At 39.6% G+C, this 16,218-nt stretch overlaps 1 protein-coding gene across 1 annotated transcript; it reads left to right on the top strand.

The window, feature by feature from the left end:
* Positions 1 to 3,748: 3,748 nt before the first annotated feature.
* On the top strand, positions 3,749 to 14,079 carry LOC104077727 (glycerol-3-phosphate transporter-like). The gene is made up of 8 exons (XM_009579056.1): positions 3,749 to 3,804; positions 5,588 to 5,669; positions 6,561 to 6,687; positions 8,572 to 8,650; positions 9,497 to 9,632; positions 11,157 to 11,233; positions 13,085 to 13,251; positions 14,003 to 14,079. The coding sequence occupies exons 1-8, from the start codon at positions 3,749 to 3,751 to the stop codon at positions 14,077 to 14,079; spliced, it is 801 nt and encodes a 266-aa protein (XP_009577351.1).
* Positions 14,080 to 16,218: the final 2,139 nt, after the last annotated feature.

Genomic DNA, 16,218 nt, shown 5'->3' with positions numbered 1-16,218 from the left:
CCCCCCCGGCTTCCACGGGGTCATCTGGTGTTGCGGTAGCCCCTGCTGTGGTGCAGTTGGTAATGCAGGGTCCTGGGACGCAGGTGTGGATTCACTGTGTATTCACAAGGACTCTTGTTCGCTGCTGTTAAGCCAGGATTAACTGTTTTACATTTTCTGTATTAAATGGAAGGAATATGGGCATTTAAGGTCCAAAGCTGATGGACTTGGCACTTTATTGCTCAGGTGCTGAGCTGCTGGGTATTAAGCACAGTGTGTATTTGATCTGCGTGTGCCTAAAGGCCCTTGGAGTCCTTAAGGACACCCGGATGAGGACTTGCATTACCCACTGTCCCTGCATATGCAGAATTAATGTCTGCCCTCCAGGGGAACTGTGTACAAGGGGCAGGGGCCAGGCAGGAGCTTTGCTCTGTGTCTCCAGCGTGCAGCACAGCTGAGCCAAGGTTTGCAGTATTTGCAGTGGTAAAGGCCAGTCACAAATGACTATTTTCCTGAAACAGGGAGGGAGCTGTGTTTCAGCCAGTGCAGCGGGAAGCCTGAAGAAGCAATACAAAGTTTGGAAGGTAAACATGGATTCAGAGTAAATACCAGAATATTGCTTTATACATTGCAGTACAACAAGGAGGAAGCGGAAGTATTTGTTTTCATTGTCAGGTAAAATAGTTGCTGAAAATGAAAGAACAGAAAACTAGTTTGAGTGATTGAATTGGAGCTCATCCTTGGGCTTCCTTAGTAAAATGGAAATAAAAAGGATGTGTTGGTAAACTACCAGTTGTGTTGTAGCCTCTTAATGTCATTTCTGAAAAATAGCTTGGTTTTAAAATCTGGTTTAATCTACAGCAGGATGCAGTCTTTATAACCTGTGACCACAAGTTTTATTGCTACAAGTTTCTTTGCTTTTGTGGGGGAAGTTTTATTTGTTTATTAAAAGCACATTAATATCAGAGGAACTTATGGATATATGGGGACAGAGATAAGCTGTTGATGAGTAAATGAGAGCTCAGGTCTCTCTGCCTGCAGTAGATAAAATGAATAGAGTTAGGGTGCAGGTCTCTAAACGCTGCTGATAGTCCAGTCGTCTTTGCTAGGGCCTTGTGACTCTGGGTTTATGGCCAGGATATGCTGTTAGGAGGTGGTGTGAGTATGATCTGTGCAGCAGGTGCACAGATGTGCAACCTTGTGTGACCACTTAGCACTGAAACCTGTAAGATGCATGAAATCTTTTTCTGCTTACACTAAAGCTGTTGAATAGTAACCTGCTAAACAATTACTTTTCTGTCATGACAATTACCTTGTCCCGTTATATTTTAAGGGGTTTATGACCTCAGATTTTTGTTCTTTGCCAGCCTTTCAGTTTTTTCCCCAGTAGGTATTTCTGTCACCTCTCAAAGTGTGGTCAGTTAAATAATAGTTTTGGTGTTTGGAATAACTGAGAGAGAGGGGAGATGGGGTCTGGGATCACCCTGAAAAGATCTGTCACTGCTGGAAGAAAAGTTTACTCCTCCTCTGGGCTGCTTGTGCCCACCTCTTCCTACCTTTCTTCTCCCAGTGGAGCTGTCCACAGCTCATTTCAACCGAACCCCAAATTACTGACAAGCAGTTGTTGGTTTGAAATTAGAGTTCAGCTGACCTAACTAGCTAGCCGTGGCTGTAAGGGGCAGTCCCACCTTTAGTCCCTGCCTTTATGCTCCTGCTGCTTTGGGTTCATCCTATGTAGCGGTTTTGTGGCCACAGAGTGAGTTAATATTTTCTGTTGGATCTGCTGTTTTTCAGGGCAGGTTTTCTGATGGATCTGAACCATCACTGTGTGACTACAAGGTCTGACACAGATGGAGGCAGGGACCTGCAGCTGGGGGTGGGAGAGGGGAGCAGGGTGTAGGGTTGCACTTTCCCTAACCTCTGCAACTTCAGAGGGGAGGTAGGAAACTCATGGTGGGTGGGAATGATTATGGGGTTTGCTGATTAATTGCACAACCAGTTATCTGATTGAGGGCTGGGGCGGGGGGAGGAGGTGGAACATGCCAAACGAGATTAGCGAGTCAATTCACTGTTAGGGGAGGGAGGTGTCAAGCTGAACCAGGACACTGTGGAAAAATTGAAGGTATGACAAAAATGTGTTAGCATAAAGGAGCAGACCCTTGATCTTTTGGTGGGATACTCTGTTACGTGAAGAGGTGGTAGTTTTCCTTCATTCCTGGGGAAAAAGCCTGTGAAGCTTTTAGGTTGCCAGCTTTGACACAGCAGATACTGTTTGGTGTTGTCATGCAGCTGGCTGAGGAGGAGTAGTTTTGATTTCTGTAGTAAGATGGAGCAAGAAAGATGAGAGGAGGGAGGCTCACACCTTTGCCTGCCCTGTGGCAGCCTCTAAAATTCCCGGGTTAAGACAAACCCTTGGTCTTGGCAGGTGTGTTTTCTTCAAAGGAGACTTTGCTTTAGCTCACCTCCCGTTGTTTACCAGGAGAGCTAGTTCTGTATCCTACCAGCTTCCCATCAGGAGCATGGCAGTGGCTAGTGCTGGCGTTAAGCCCACTAGCTGGGCTACCAGCAGGGTAGGGGTTACGTTGCAGACCCTGGTGTGTTATTTGGCATTCTGCTGGGGTGGCTCTGCTGTTAGCACACGGTGAGGCTTGGCTCACATACATGAGTTGCAGTCACACCTTTTGCCTACAGTGCCTTTTGTCATCTTACTCAACAGTTGGCTCAGACTTGCTGTGAAATAACAGTGCAGCTAGTTCCTGTTGTAGTCCCTGTAATAAAGGGTACTGTGCATCTTTTTCTGTTGAGGGGCTTTGGCCCAAATTTGAACAAACAGGAGGAACTCTACAAGATTTTAAACCAAACTGAATTGATGCTGCTACGGTTTTGCTCTTCCCTGCATGTCACGTACGCACGTGAGCCTGCCTTCTCCCTTGTGCTGGATGAGCTGGTGTAGGGAGCTCAAGTGCTGAAAAAACTTTTTTTTTTTTCTTTTCCAAGTTTTCTGACACTGTGGTGCTTTGTGCAGCACTGATACTGGGACAAGGAAGTTGGGCTGGAAGAGGGAGTGGTGGTGAAGCCTGGCTGGCAGCATTGTTCAGCAGCAGCCACTCTCAAGCTGGAGGAGTCTCTATTCTGGGCTGAAAACACTACAGTCACTTTTGAACAAATTTCAACCTCATGAATGTTTCTGATGTGATAGATCTTTGTAAGGTGGGGATTGCCTATTTGTAGTCTTCCTGGGACAAAACCAGAGTGCTTTGATGTCAGCTCGCTTTGGATCGTGTTCTAAGTGCATCTTTCCCTTGTGTCCCCACTGCTTTATACTATGCTGGCTTCTCAAAATAGATTATACATGATAAAATTCAGAAAAGGCTGCAATTTATATTGGCTTAAAATTCTTCATTACATTTTTGATGTCTAGAAGGTTTGCTATGGTAATTACTTATCTCTGAAATAGATAATTGCTAATTCAAATGTTATGATTAGAAAATATTGCAATAACTCAATAAGAATATTTACTTATCAGTTTCTCTTGTTTGAAGATCAGCAATTAACAAAGGCAGAGTGAAGAATTTGCCACGTCGTGACTGGAGGTCCAAGGAAAAAAAACCTACAGGGAGATCAACTCAGCGGTATAACTTCCACGTTTGTTAACAGCCTATCATTGCACGGCTTTGGGAGGATCTTTGTTACGCATTCTGAAGAACAGAGAACATTGTCACAAGTACATAATTGCGTCGCCTAAAATTTGATACCAGCTGTAGAGTAGATGGCTCAGCTTCCTCCTGGGATTCACTTCATCACTTCATTTTCACGAGATCAGTGGTAAGTCTTGAAGTATGGTGGTGATCTTTGTTTTGGACAATGTGGGTTTGTATCTGGGGAAGATGATACTGTTGCCTTGCTCTATTTTTGCTTGTTCATTGCTTAGTATATACAGCAAGAAAATATAGTCAGTTGTATAATAAATAAATATTGCTGACATTTAAAAAGTGAGATACTTTGTTGGGGAAACCCAGACAGACCCTTACTAGTCGAGTGTGCTAGAGAATAAAGCCTTTTGTCCTTTTCTTTGCAAGGTATGTATTTGAAGGGATAAATTTCAGATTTTTATTTTCAAACTCTTAGGTGGGAGGGGTGCTCGAGGTTAGCTTTCTTTTCTTAACCACAAGTGTATTTTCTCCCCCATAATTTGATGTGTAATATAGACTTGTAGAATTACAGATTTAGTTCTTGCTACTGTAGTATTAAAAAAAAAAAAAAAACAAACCCAGCAAAAAAACAAACAAACCCAAAACAAAACCAAAAATTCTTTGCTTTAGGAAAACTAATCCTGGAGGTTGGATGGCATCAGTTCTTGTGCTTTCTGAGATAGACTACTGAGTCAATTGTGTGTGAAAAACAAAAAAATAACAAATGAAAGACCAAGCACTTCCCATTTGAGCAATTTTATCACATGCTTTCTCTAGTAGAGCAGCTAGGACAAAGTCATTTCAGTTTTATCACTTGTGAGGATGTTTTCAGTTATGGGGGTGAAAAACTCAACTCATGGGATAACTCACTCTTTTTGTTTTTTTCTTTTTTTTTTTTTTTTTTAATGTCTCTGTAAATATGCCAGAACTATAAAACAAGACCCTTGTTATGTAAAAATTTATAAGGCAGAAAATGATTGAAAAAGGTTAATTAAAAATTAGGGACCATAGTAGGCTGTGTGATATCAGATCTTTGTATGTATATATGTACTTTTATTTACAGATGTTAATTTTAAGATCAAGGCTAGAAGGAGCCGGTAGATACACTCTGATCTCTGTGTATTGTTAAAAGCACAAATCCACAAAATGCTCTCCTTCTTAAACCATTGAAATGTGCTGCAGGTAGAGAATAGAATAGATCAGATTGTTATCTTTATTTAATGCTTGCAGTGACAGGAGTTTGAGAGGTCCTTTTAGTTCAGATGAACTGCAGAGAAAGACCGAAGGATGCCAGTGAGGTACAAGGTAAAATTCCTTCCCAATCCCGAAGCTGGTTAATTATGTTCATGTGCTCCGGCTGACAGTACACACAGTCAGTGTCAGTCCCCCTGTCCATCTGTAGAAAAGGCTGATTTCTGTTGTTATAGAGGAAGGCAAAAGTAAAATAAAATCCTAAAAGCAATGAGGAAAGAAAGAAGTGATAACCCACAGTAGCCGAACTGACAATTCACAGAGCCATTTTTTATGTCCTAATCATACCAGAAAACCAGATGAGACAGTGAAATGTGAAATCTGATTATCAGTATGTTTAATGTTGAACTGCCTTTTAATAGCCCCCAAAGGAAGGTTGTAAACAAGGCAGATCAGCACTGTGGACTCCAGAGCACTGCCATGTTCTTCTGCCTGTACCTGTGTGCTACCAAGCTCCCTCCCAAAGCCAGATCAGACCAGATACTTAAAGCAGCATAACTGCTAGGGTGGTTCTTCAGGCTGTTAGAGAACACGAAAAAAAGTTGTCTTCCACTATTCCAAGATTACCAATGACTTGTGTAATGTTTTTATGTAACTTAGTGCCAAAAGTAAATCTGAATAAAATAATTTTCAAATACTACTTTTTTTTTTTTTTCATATTGTAGGTATAGAGCCTTCATTTTCTCTCTCACTTTCTTGTTGTATGCCAGCTTCCATTTATCAAGGAAACCTATTAGTATAGTTAAGGTAAGCAACGTTATGTCCTTGTTTAAACATCCTTCTACTCCTGTCAAACACGGAAGTAGTCATCTTTTTCAGTATTTCCTTTTATGAAAGGCAGTGTTAAACTTTAACTTGGAATGGTTTATAAGATGAAAACTGATAAAACTAGTACGCAGTGACATTTATTTGATAAACGTTAGTAAGACCACACCTAGAATATTGCATATACGTCTAATCTTTGGGCTTAAGACTTGAAACAGCTACTCTGTTACATTAAGACTACACTTAATTCATGTGAATTAATCTAATTATAGATATTTAAGAGTTTACAGGTTTACATTCGTATGTTTGAGAAAAGTTGCTCATAACTGATGAGTCAAATGTGATAAAATTCTACTGGCATTCACATGACTGTTCCAAGTACTGTTGAGCATCATAGTCATAGTTGTCTGTACGCTTGTGTCGTGGTTTAACCACAGCTGAAACCAGGACAGCTTGGGACTCTGTTCCCAGTGAAGCCGGTGGCAAAATATTATCTAATTCTAGGTTTGTTAGCTTAATCTTCGGCCTGTATAACTTGGCAAACACAAATCAAATCCCCCAGGGCTGTACTGTATATAACTGATGAGTAACAGTGGGCAAAGTAGCTTGGTATTAGTGAAGAATTTTGAAATTCTGCAGTGTCACAAACACCAGTTCACCATAGCATGTTGTTTCTAACCACGTAATTACTCTCTCATGTAATGGTGGCTTCACCCGCCAAAATACTAAGCCATTAATAGTGGCTAACAATTTTACTGATTTCAGTGGGTTTGACACAGATTCATATAGAGCTAGAATTGTTGAATTTGTTGCTATATGGGGATTAGCAGTAACAAGTGAATTTTCCATTTTCAAATTTTCTTTCTGTATCAGGGAGAGCTGCATAAGCATTGTGCTGCTTCACGTGAAGTTGAACTCAACTCCTACAAAGAATATGCTGCCCAGATTCAGCCTGTCAAAAAGCCATCTAATGTATCTCAGTGTGGTTGGGAGCCATTTGGTAAGGGCTGTTTGTTTGGTTTTGTTTTTTTTTCATAATAATGAGCTGATACTCATAATTAGATTAATTGCGTTTTGCTATTTCTTCTTCTTGTGTGGAGGGATCCAGGAGATGTGTATGGGAGGGGTGTTTTGTTTTCCATGTTCTCATTGATTTTTCCAAAGAAAGTTGTGACTTACCTTATGATGTCTTTCCTACTTAAAGTCACTTAAACAACTGACATTATTTTAACTGTATAGCTATGAGATGGTTTCAGTAGATCAGTTTTCAGTCAGAAAATGGGATTTGTCTTTAAAATGTCTATTAAGGAAAAAAAAGGTGAAGAATAAAATAAATAATTATAATTTTCTGCTGTTTTAATTCAAGGTCCAGCAATCATTTACATGAAATCACTTGGTGTTTATCTGAATTGGAACTTTTCAGAGTCCTTATCAGCCAGAAAGAATATTTTTCTCCCCATTTTAATGGAGAAAAAGGGGACACTATTGCAGAAGAGACTTGACAACTTACTGAATAGCTTATGAACCTGGCCCTTCACTTAAATAGAAAAAATACTTGCCTACTTACAATTAAATTTGAATTTAATTGTATTTGAATTTAATAGAGATTTTTAATCATTCCTTGACACTTTTATCACTACCAAGAACATTAGTGAAGTAGAATAGTCCATTCTGTTAATGTGCTAGTCCACTCCAGTCTATCTAGCCATCCATTCTAATTATTCTTTAATTAGCAATTTAGAAAGAAGTCCTACTCTGTTCAAAGATAATTAAAGATCTGAGCTCTGGGTTTTCTGTGGACAAAATTCTGTGTATTAACTGCCTGCTGCAAGGTAATCAGTCTACTGAAATTACTTAGTCCCACAGGTTTCCAAATGTATTGGGATGCAGTTAAACTTGGTTGCTGTTTCTTGTCCCTGGACCAAGGGCAGACCGAGTTTGCTTGTCTAAAACACTAGTTAGCTTTCTTAATGGAGACTTCTGAGCCCCCGTGTCCTCCTTTTTCCATGAACACAGAGGCTGTTGCAAAGCTACCCCTTTGGGATGGCATTCTAGACTTGTTCTTTCAGCTCTGTTTTTCGGGCAACATAGCTGGCAAGCTGGGAGTAACACGGAAAGAAGGAATGGTTTAATAACTGTGACTTTATTCTCAAAGTCAATGGGAGTTGTGGCTCCTTGCAAATACACAAACTGTCTTTCTTGGTACGAGCTCAGGTCTCTTGAGACTAGACTCGGTGTTTCTATCTGGGTGGAGTCCCTCCTGCTCCCTCCATCCTGCCTGCAAGTCCCATTTAGTTGTGATTATGGTCATTTGCTGTACAGAGCAGAACCCTGTTGTTTTTTTTTTTTTACATAAGACTTCTATCTCTGTGCCTTATGAGTAGTTGGAAAATGAAATGTAAAAGGCCTTAATCATTTAAAAATATATATTAAGGTGATTTCTGAAAAGCCTATATGATGATGGATTTTTTTTTTTTTAGCCATTTTGACTGGTAGGACCTCACGCATCTGCAACACATCTTTCCACTTTTAGTAAAGTCCGTTAAAGTTTGGGTTTTCTTTTGTCTAAGGACCTATAAGAAAAGAGCACCTTGTTAATAACTGGTGTTTCTTCTCTTCCAAAATGCTGTTTTGAATAAGGTGGAATTAAGAATGGGCCTACCAATATTTTCCTGATGTGTTACAGGCAAAAGGGTCAGTTTTAGAGGGGTTTTTTTTTTGGTTAAATAAAATGTTTTGCAAAATGCATGTTTAGATCTAAAAGTGCGTATTGAAAATTGAATGTCAGTGCATGTTCACTAACATTTTTCTCGTAATATGTAAAAATGGTTGGGAGGTTATTGGTACATTTAAACTGATAATTTGTTTTGAAAATTATTCTTAGATAAGAACAACTACAAACAGTTACTGGGAGCACTGGATTACTCGTTTCTGTGTGCATATGCAATTGGAATGTATTTAAGGTAAACCTCCCTCTCTTGGAAACCTGCTTTATCGGTTACTATTAATTTATGAGGCTGTACTACTTCTGAGATATTGTCCTTTCCTACTGTAAAGTTTCTGGTGAAGAGAATGAGAACTTGGTTGCTGAAGGAAAAAAACACATCGTCCTGAGTCCCCAGTGGTATCATGCCTGTTGGTATATAGAAGGCTTCTAACCTGCACCCATCCTCCTTGTGCAGGAATGCTTTCTAACTTGCAATCTAGCCTGTCTTTCCTTCATATGGAACATGAAGGAATATATGCTGGAATATACGTCCTCAAACTTTATCAGTCTCCAACTTGCACATGTAGACTAAACTGATTGTCCTGACTTTCTCTACAGTCAAAGGACAGAAGCAGACACCTGCTAAAAAATAATACCAAATGCATCTTAAAATGTGCAATATTGCTGCTGTTTGGAGATGCTACTTTTTATTGGCTAAAACCAGAACCTTCATAACTAGAATCGATAGCAAGGGAGAAAAGTCTCGCTTTAAGTGGCTGGAGACATGTCCCGCCTTACGGGTCATTTGGAAAATGACTCTGTGAGTAAATGACTTCCAATGTGCTGCAGGTGAGTATCTCCCTGAAAGATGGTTGTGCAGATGTCAGCATTTGGCAATTAGTGAACATGAAATGTTTGTTGGTTTTTACTGTCAAGTGCTAAAAATTGCTCATTTGCTGCTGTGAAGGAAAACAGCAGTTACCAGTAAAGTTTCTGCTCAACCACAATTAAACAACACAAAATATTCTTTATTTGTGAAGGCTTAGGGTGTGATCTCATTTTTAATTATTGCCTTTCTTTTTATTTCCTTCCACGTTCCAAGTGGCATAATAGGAGAACGGCTACCTATCCGGTACTATCTGACAGTCGGCATGCTTGCTAGTGGACTCTTCACTGCAATGTTTGGATTGGGTTATTTCTATAATATACATAATCTGTGGTTTTACATAATGGCCCAGGTAGGCACGATGTTATTTAGATACTCTGAGTTTCCATAGTGCTGTTTAGTGTTGTATTGGGTTTTTTTTCAGTTGCAAACAGTGATTAGTGGTTGGATGGGAGGATGTAAGTGCTGGCATACGTTGTCGTTGATGACAGGCAGAAATGATAGAGTGGATAGCCCCAGGTTTTATTTTTGAAAAATGTTTTTTTAGTGGAAGAAATCTTTGAAAACAAATTAAAGTGTTTCAGTCTGTGTCACAACAGTGATCAAATCTTTGCAAGCTTAAATGTGGGCGAGTTTTAAAACAAATGTATTTACTTTTGTCAGTCTGCCAAGACCTGAGTGACGCATCTCGGCTTTCTCTGCAGGAAAATTACATTTATACTGCTAATGATGAACAGTCTCCCACATTGGCGTGGCTGAGAACAGGCAACTTCTGTAATGAGATTCATTGTGTGGGATTTTTCAGAGCACTTGTAGATCTAATCAGGCGTCACAAGAATATTTACCATTGACCTGCAATGGAATTTAGGTCAGGACCAGGATATGGCTAGCATTTCTGAGTCATTTTGGACAGGTCTGCACCTTGCACTGCTGCTTTCTTTGTGTTACTGCAGTAGCACTTTCACCGCTGGCACGTTTGCATGGCATTGTGCAACATGGCATGCAGTGATACTAACTTGGGTACTGCAAGCTCTTATAACCATTTCACCGAGTCGTCCGTTTAACCATGTCACTGCCCCAGCGCTCTTGGCTTATGTGGTTTCCAGGACGGGAGCTGGCTCCTTTAGGGTTAAGCTATCTCTGCCAATGCTGCACTGCGTGATGTGGTCAGTGAATCCTGGAATACCAAGGGTGGTCTTGCACCTCCAGCCTAATTGGTTTTTGTTGGGGAGAGTGAGGTTGTTTCGTTGCATGTTCAAATGCTCGTTGTACGTGTGAATTATTGTATTGTGATCTTTGTGTTAATGTGTAATTCTAGATAGGGAGCTTTTCAGGAGTTGAGATGAGTTAGGGTTATGATCTGTGCAACATGGAGGCTGCAGTAGTTCTTACTTCAGCCTGAATACAGTAAGTTAAGTTTCTCCTCTCAGTTTATTTACAGGTGTCTGGTAAGCATTTTAAAGTTACCCGGTCTCCCCTAAAGTTTTCTTTTCTTCCGCTTTGTTTGATTGCAAACATGCTTTGCCATATGTTCAAACTGAGATAAGTATTATGTTGCTGTTTGAGTGTGGGGAATTCGTTTCTCTGTTCAGTTCAGTGCAATGTGATTTTTGTTAAGCATGTGACTGAATTACAATTTTTTGTGTTTTAAATCGTAAAATAATTGGAGAGATGTAGGTAGAGGGAAGAATCTCCGCAAAGCATTGTAACTTGTTTATTCTTGGAAAAGAATGCTTTCAAAACCCCCCACTAAACTTCTAAATTCAAAGCATTTGTGTAGGCTTCCTTTTCCCAGTGCAGCACTTAGCAGAAATTGTGGAGGAATCTGACTCACTATAGGGTATGTTTATTTATTATTATTTTTATATACTTTCAGATAGCTAATGGGTTGGTGCAAACTACTGGCTGGCCGAGTGTCGTTACATGTATTGGCAACTGGTTTGGAAAAGGAAGGTAAATAATATGTAATCCAAAGTTTTGGAAGTACAAGTCAACACATTCTGGGCTGTAATGTTATAGTCAATTTAAATTATCTTTCTTTTGCTTCAGTGTTTTTTTGGGACAAAACAAGCAGTTAGGTAGATCTTCGAGAGGAGTTTTCTTTCTTATGCTGATTAGTTTATATATTGATTTGAAATATTCTCTCTCATGTCAAAACAGTGTTCTGTGGTAGCTTTTAGTCTGATGTTTAATTTTTCAGATGAAATATTGCAGAATTGAATTAAGAATAATTCTTGCAAATATTAACAGTCTAAAATCACTTTTAATAAAGGCTGTTGTTATGCCATTTTAATGTGGAATTTCCTGTGTTTTCATTTGTGTTTCAAAGCAATTGTCAGGGTGTAACTCTGAAAGTATCTTTTTGTCTAATATCTTTTTTTCTAACACACTTACAGAAACTTGAAAATTTAATTAAAAAAAGAAAATACGTATGGCTTCTGATTTAACCTTTCTTTTTGTCACTTTCTTTAAATCATCTTTTTTTTTTTTTTCCTTAATCCTGCCAAGAGATCACTCATGTTTATTTTGTCATACCATACGGGAGTTTTCCATAAATTTTGCAAGAGCTGCATGCTAAATCCATTGGCTCTGGTAATGGTTGATGCATGTAGCATATAATATAGATGGCACTACTGTAGTGCCATCCATTGTAGATACATACCCTTGAATGAACGTTACTGTCAATCGGTTCAAGAGAAGGACATACAAAAATTAAGTAAATGCTTTCTATATAAAATCACAGGATAGTTAAAAAGGTGTAGGCTCAAACTAGTTTTCCATAGTTCCTGCAGCCTTTTTGGTGAATGTTACAAAATGCAGAGAACGATCACAGTCATACAATACTGAACAAAATTGGCGAGTCTGTGCAAAACAAATACGCTTATTCAGATTTTCCTTTGTGCAAAAGCAACAGCCTTTACTTTTAGGAGGCCGCATAGTGGTCTGGTGGATAGGGCTTTGGTTTGAGTGTCAGTGATCTGGTTCTTGTTTTCATTTTGCTACAAATTCCATGAAACATGAGCAGACCTCTTAGATCTTGTCTTGAGCTAAGGGAAAAGGTATGGTTTAGTTCAAATTAGGTTGCTCCAGGTAAACTCCTGCTGAGGGCAAGGCAGTTTTCCCGTGACTTAAAAGGAAAAAAAACCGTGCTAACTGTCATGACTTCAGTAGGATTTTTGTGGTTTACATTAGCTCAGCTGGAGCTATTCTACAACAGCTCTAACCTGGGATTTCCAGGCAGACTGAAGTTTGATGTGTCTGTTAGCCAAGCTTGCACAGGTGTTATCTTCTACTAGTGCCTAGCAAGTCCAGAATGTGATCAGAAAATGCTGAATTTGCTCTACCTATCCTGTACAGATTGTGTTCTTCTGCATGATAAGTCTAACATAGCCCAAAAGTATCAGATCATCGGTGCAATGTACTTGCAGGAGGACTTTCATTCCCAGAAGCGTCAGACTTTGTGTGCACGTGCTATGCAACATCTGCATACTTGTTTTTATAAAAGAAACTCTATCCAGAAATGTGCAAGCCCTAGTGGTGCCTTTAAATGCCATTAAATGCAGGATGAGTTCTGTCATGCACAAAGAGCTATTTAGAACACTTCTATTAATATTTAGGTGCCTTGAAATTGCCAGATGAAAGACTGTAGCATAAAGAAGTGGTCAGTTAAAGAACAATAAGATTGCAAATATTTCACTAACACCACAGATGAACAGTTATTTTTGATACACTTTTCTCAATATAGTAATGCTTATTGTTGGAATAATAAGAAATGTCTGTGGTGTTTTTTTTTTTTAAACGCAGGAGAGGTTTGATTATGGGAATCTGGAATTCACACACTTCAGTGGGAAATATCTTGGGATCCTTAATTGCTGCTTATTGGGTCTCTACGTGCTGGGGTCTTTCCTTCATGATGCCTGGTGTTATCATTGCTGTGATGGGGATTGTTTGTTTCCTGTTTCTTATTGAACGTAAGTGCTTTAATGGGATAGAACCATGGAGGGCTCATTATAGGTGAAGAACACGAGCTGTTTAAGCTAAGTGACCCAGTTGCAAAGTATATTCCTCAAGCTATGCCAATACCTAAAAAACTTCTTCCTAGAACACTAGATGGAGAAGAACCTGCATACGTCTAAAGAGTTTGTATGCTCAGACTCTGGCATACCTGAGTAACACTTCAGAATTCCGTCCTCTGCCCTGTTATTAATTCCCTGTATTTATAAATTGTTCAAGTGTATCTTAGCAGAATGTCCCACCTGGCTGCAATGTATATTCTGTGCTACCATTCAACCCATGCCATCGTATTCTGTGCTATGAAATACAGAAATCAGCTGATAGAGTAAGTTTTGTCACTTAAATTAGAAATTAGAAAGGAATGCCCAGTCTTACCCTTACATAGACTCAGAGATATTAGTATGAATGCTTATGAATGCTTATTTTATTGTAACTGTCCTATCTCAGGAAGTAAAAAGTTCTGCAGATATAACTAGAACACTCTAATGGGCTGGACTGCCAGAATAGCACTTAATGTGGTCATAGGATGGACAGGATACCATGGAGCACCCTTTTCTCTGAAGCTACAGTTATACATTTCTACCAGGACTACTTCAGTGTTATCTGTACTGTTTGTTTATTATCGGTAAATACACTACTGGTAAGTGTTTTAAGAGATATTCGTTTTGCTTGTTTTCACTATTAACTATGCGTGGTATTGTATTTCAGATCCTAAAGATATAAGTTGTTCCTGCACACCATCCAGTGTAAGTGAATGCTTTTTCTATTTTAATTTTTCCTCCTAATAGACATGTTTATTATGATAGCTCTGGAAATCAGATAATCTGCATGGCCTTTTTGTGCCAGGCTGTTATAACTGACCCTGTACTTGAGGGAATGATTGGTCTTCTGTGCTTCACCCGTAAACCAGTAGCTTACTTTCTATCAAAGCAATGTGAATCAAAAGCTGAATGAGTTTATTTTAACTGAAGTTTTGGAATAGATGATCTTACTACAGTAAACCAAGTAAAAACTGTTCATACTTTTTTTGAGTTTTCTTACTTTCCTCCAGTCTTCCTGGGCATCTTCAGAGCATTTTGACCTATCTCCTGCTGTTGCCTTCCTTGCTTGGATATGGCATAATGAGATAGCTGCCATCCATATCCTGTGAAGGGTCTCACTGTTTGAGAACCCTGTGTTAGGCATAGCAGAAAGAGCAACCAGCCCTTTTGCTGACATAGCGTCAATGAACCATGCATCTATGGGCTCGGGGATGTTCCCTTGGATAGAGGGAAGGACAGCAGGAGCACATAGCTAGGGAAAAGAGGAAGCAAGGGATAGATATGAAGCTGAGATGAAGAGATTAGAGCAGTCAGTCAGTCTGTGACAGTGAGTTTAGTCATGATACAATATGGGCTTTATTTAACCAAAACTGACATTAATGAAGAGCTGTGAAAAGGAGAGAAAAATAATCTGTGCTTAGTGGTACGGGTCACATGACAAATCAATGCTTTTGTGGCGTCACAGAATAATTTAGGTTGGAAGGGATGGGACCTCTGGACATTGTATGGTCCTACCCTCTGCTCGTAGTAGGTCTAAATTTGAGATAGCATCAAATTTCTTAGGGCCTGCCTGTCAAATTTTGACATCCTCAAGGGTGGAGATGCTGTTTATACATAGATGATTTTTTTTTTTTTTTTTTTTAAATATATAGTGAGTTTTTAGAACGCATTGATCACATGTTTTACTGGCATCAAAGCAGTGGATCTTGCTATTGTATGAGAGCTTATACTTCAAGGGCTTAAATTTTGGCAAGGTAGTGAACTTCACTAAGCTGTAAATATACGATCACGTACACAAACTGTGGAACGCATATTGCCTGGATCACAAGGGAAAATGTGACTCTCTTGACACAAGAGTTTGAAAATCCAGCATCATAGATTGACCGCTTAAGGCATTGTTGAAGCAGGATTGAAGTGTGTGTGTGTATGTGCAAATGTCTAAGCTTTCTTTGGGTTGCTGAACATTGCGTGTATACTTCCTTGTGCCATTGTGGCAGCAAAACTCATAACTCTTTTTAATTGTTTCTAAAAGGAAAGCTTTCTCTTTAAGTATTAGTATAACATTGTTCAAACACTATTTTAAAAGTGGGTTGGAAGTGGTTAAGCTCTGGTACCAAGATGTTTACCCAATGCTTTTGAAACAAAAGTTGATAAGATATTTTATGTGCTCAAAATTAAGTAATGTAGAAAGCCATGTCAATGGCGAAAAGATGTGCCTTAGAAAGCTTTAGCTATTATGTGAGAAGATGATTCCTTTCTTGCCTCGTGTAGCTGTGACTGAAGAGGAGGGAGGCAATCCAAACAGAACGAAAGAAAAACAAAAAGCAAGGAAGGAGAACAAAAAAGAGAGCATTAGGAAGACCAGCTGTGTATAACTTCTCGTAACAGAATGTCATTTGTAGCCTAACTTCTTGTAACAGAATGTCATTTGTAGCCTGGTTTCGTTTAGGAGTGTGTTTGCAGGTTCACCTCTGTTTCATGTTCCATAAGACTCTGGTATGTCTTTGTCTCTACTGTAACCAAAACCTAGAGCAGTGCGTTGCTCCAGACTCTTTCTCCTTTGGCTCCCAGGGACCTGCGGGCAATCAGGTCTGCCACATTTTCAGCTAGTTCTTTGGAAGAATAGTAGGGGGAGATTGGCAAAGAAGGTCTTAAGGTTTCCCATGTGTGAGGGCAAATCGGGGCTGTTGGGAAAAGTGTCAGAGGGAAGGTCCCAAGGGAATCCCACATATGTTTTCCAATGCTAGGGGATTATACATGGAGACTGCACGCGTAGGTATATGTGAACTATACCTTTCAGTTGCAGATCTTGCAGGTAGATTGTACAGGGATGATTGCTGGTTTTTTAGCACCACCATCCCCGCCCCGTCCCATCCCGCCCCC

The sequence above is a fragment of the Fulmarus glacialis genome, unplaced genomic scaffold (genome assembly GCF_000690835.1).
Source record: "Fulmarus glacialis isolate BGI_N327 unplaced genomic scaffold, ASM69083v1 scaffold45335, whole genome shotgun sequence".
NCBI classification, from domain to species: domain Eukaryota; kingdom Metazoa; phylum Chordata; class Aves; order Procellariiformes; family Procellariidae; genus Fulmarus; species Fulmarus glacialis.
Note: the sequence above shows the minus strand (reverse complement) of the source record. Positions and strands in the feature narration are given on the sequence as shown.

What these genes read in the sequence shown, in the direction of transcription:
- LOC104077727 (XM_009579056.1), top strand. Translation starts at nt 3,749, where the DNA reads ATGGCTCAGCTTCCTCCTGGGATTCACTTCATCACTTCATTTTCACGA. An exon ending in TCATTTTCACGAGATCAGTG is followed by an intron (nt 3,805 to 5,587) that starts GTAAGTCTTGAA and finishes TTCATATTGTAG; the next exon opens with GTATAGAGCCTTCATTTTCT. An exon ending in TTTCCTGTTTCTTATTGAAC is followed by an intron (nt 13,252 to 14,002) that starts GTAAGTGCTTTA and finishes ATTGTATTTCAG; the next exon opens with ATCCTAAAGATATAAGTTGT.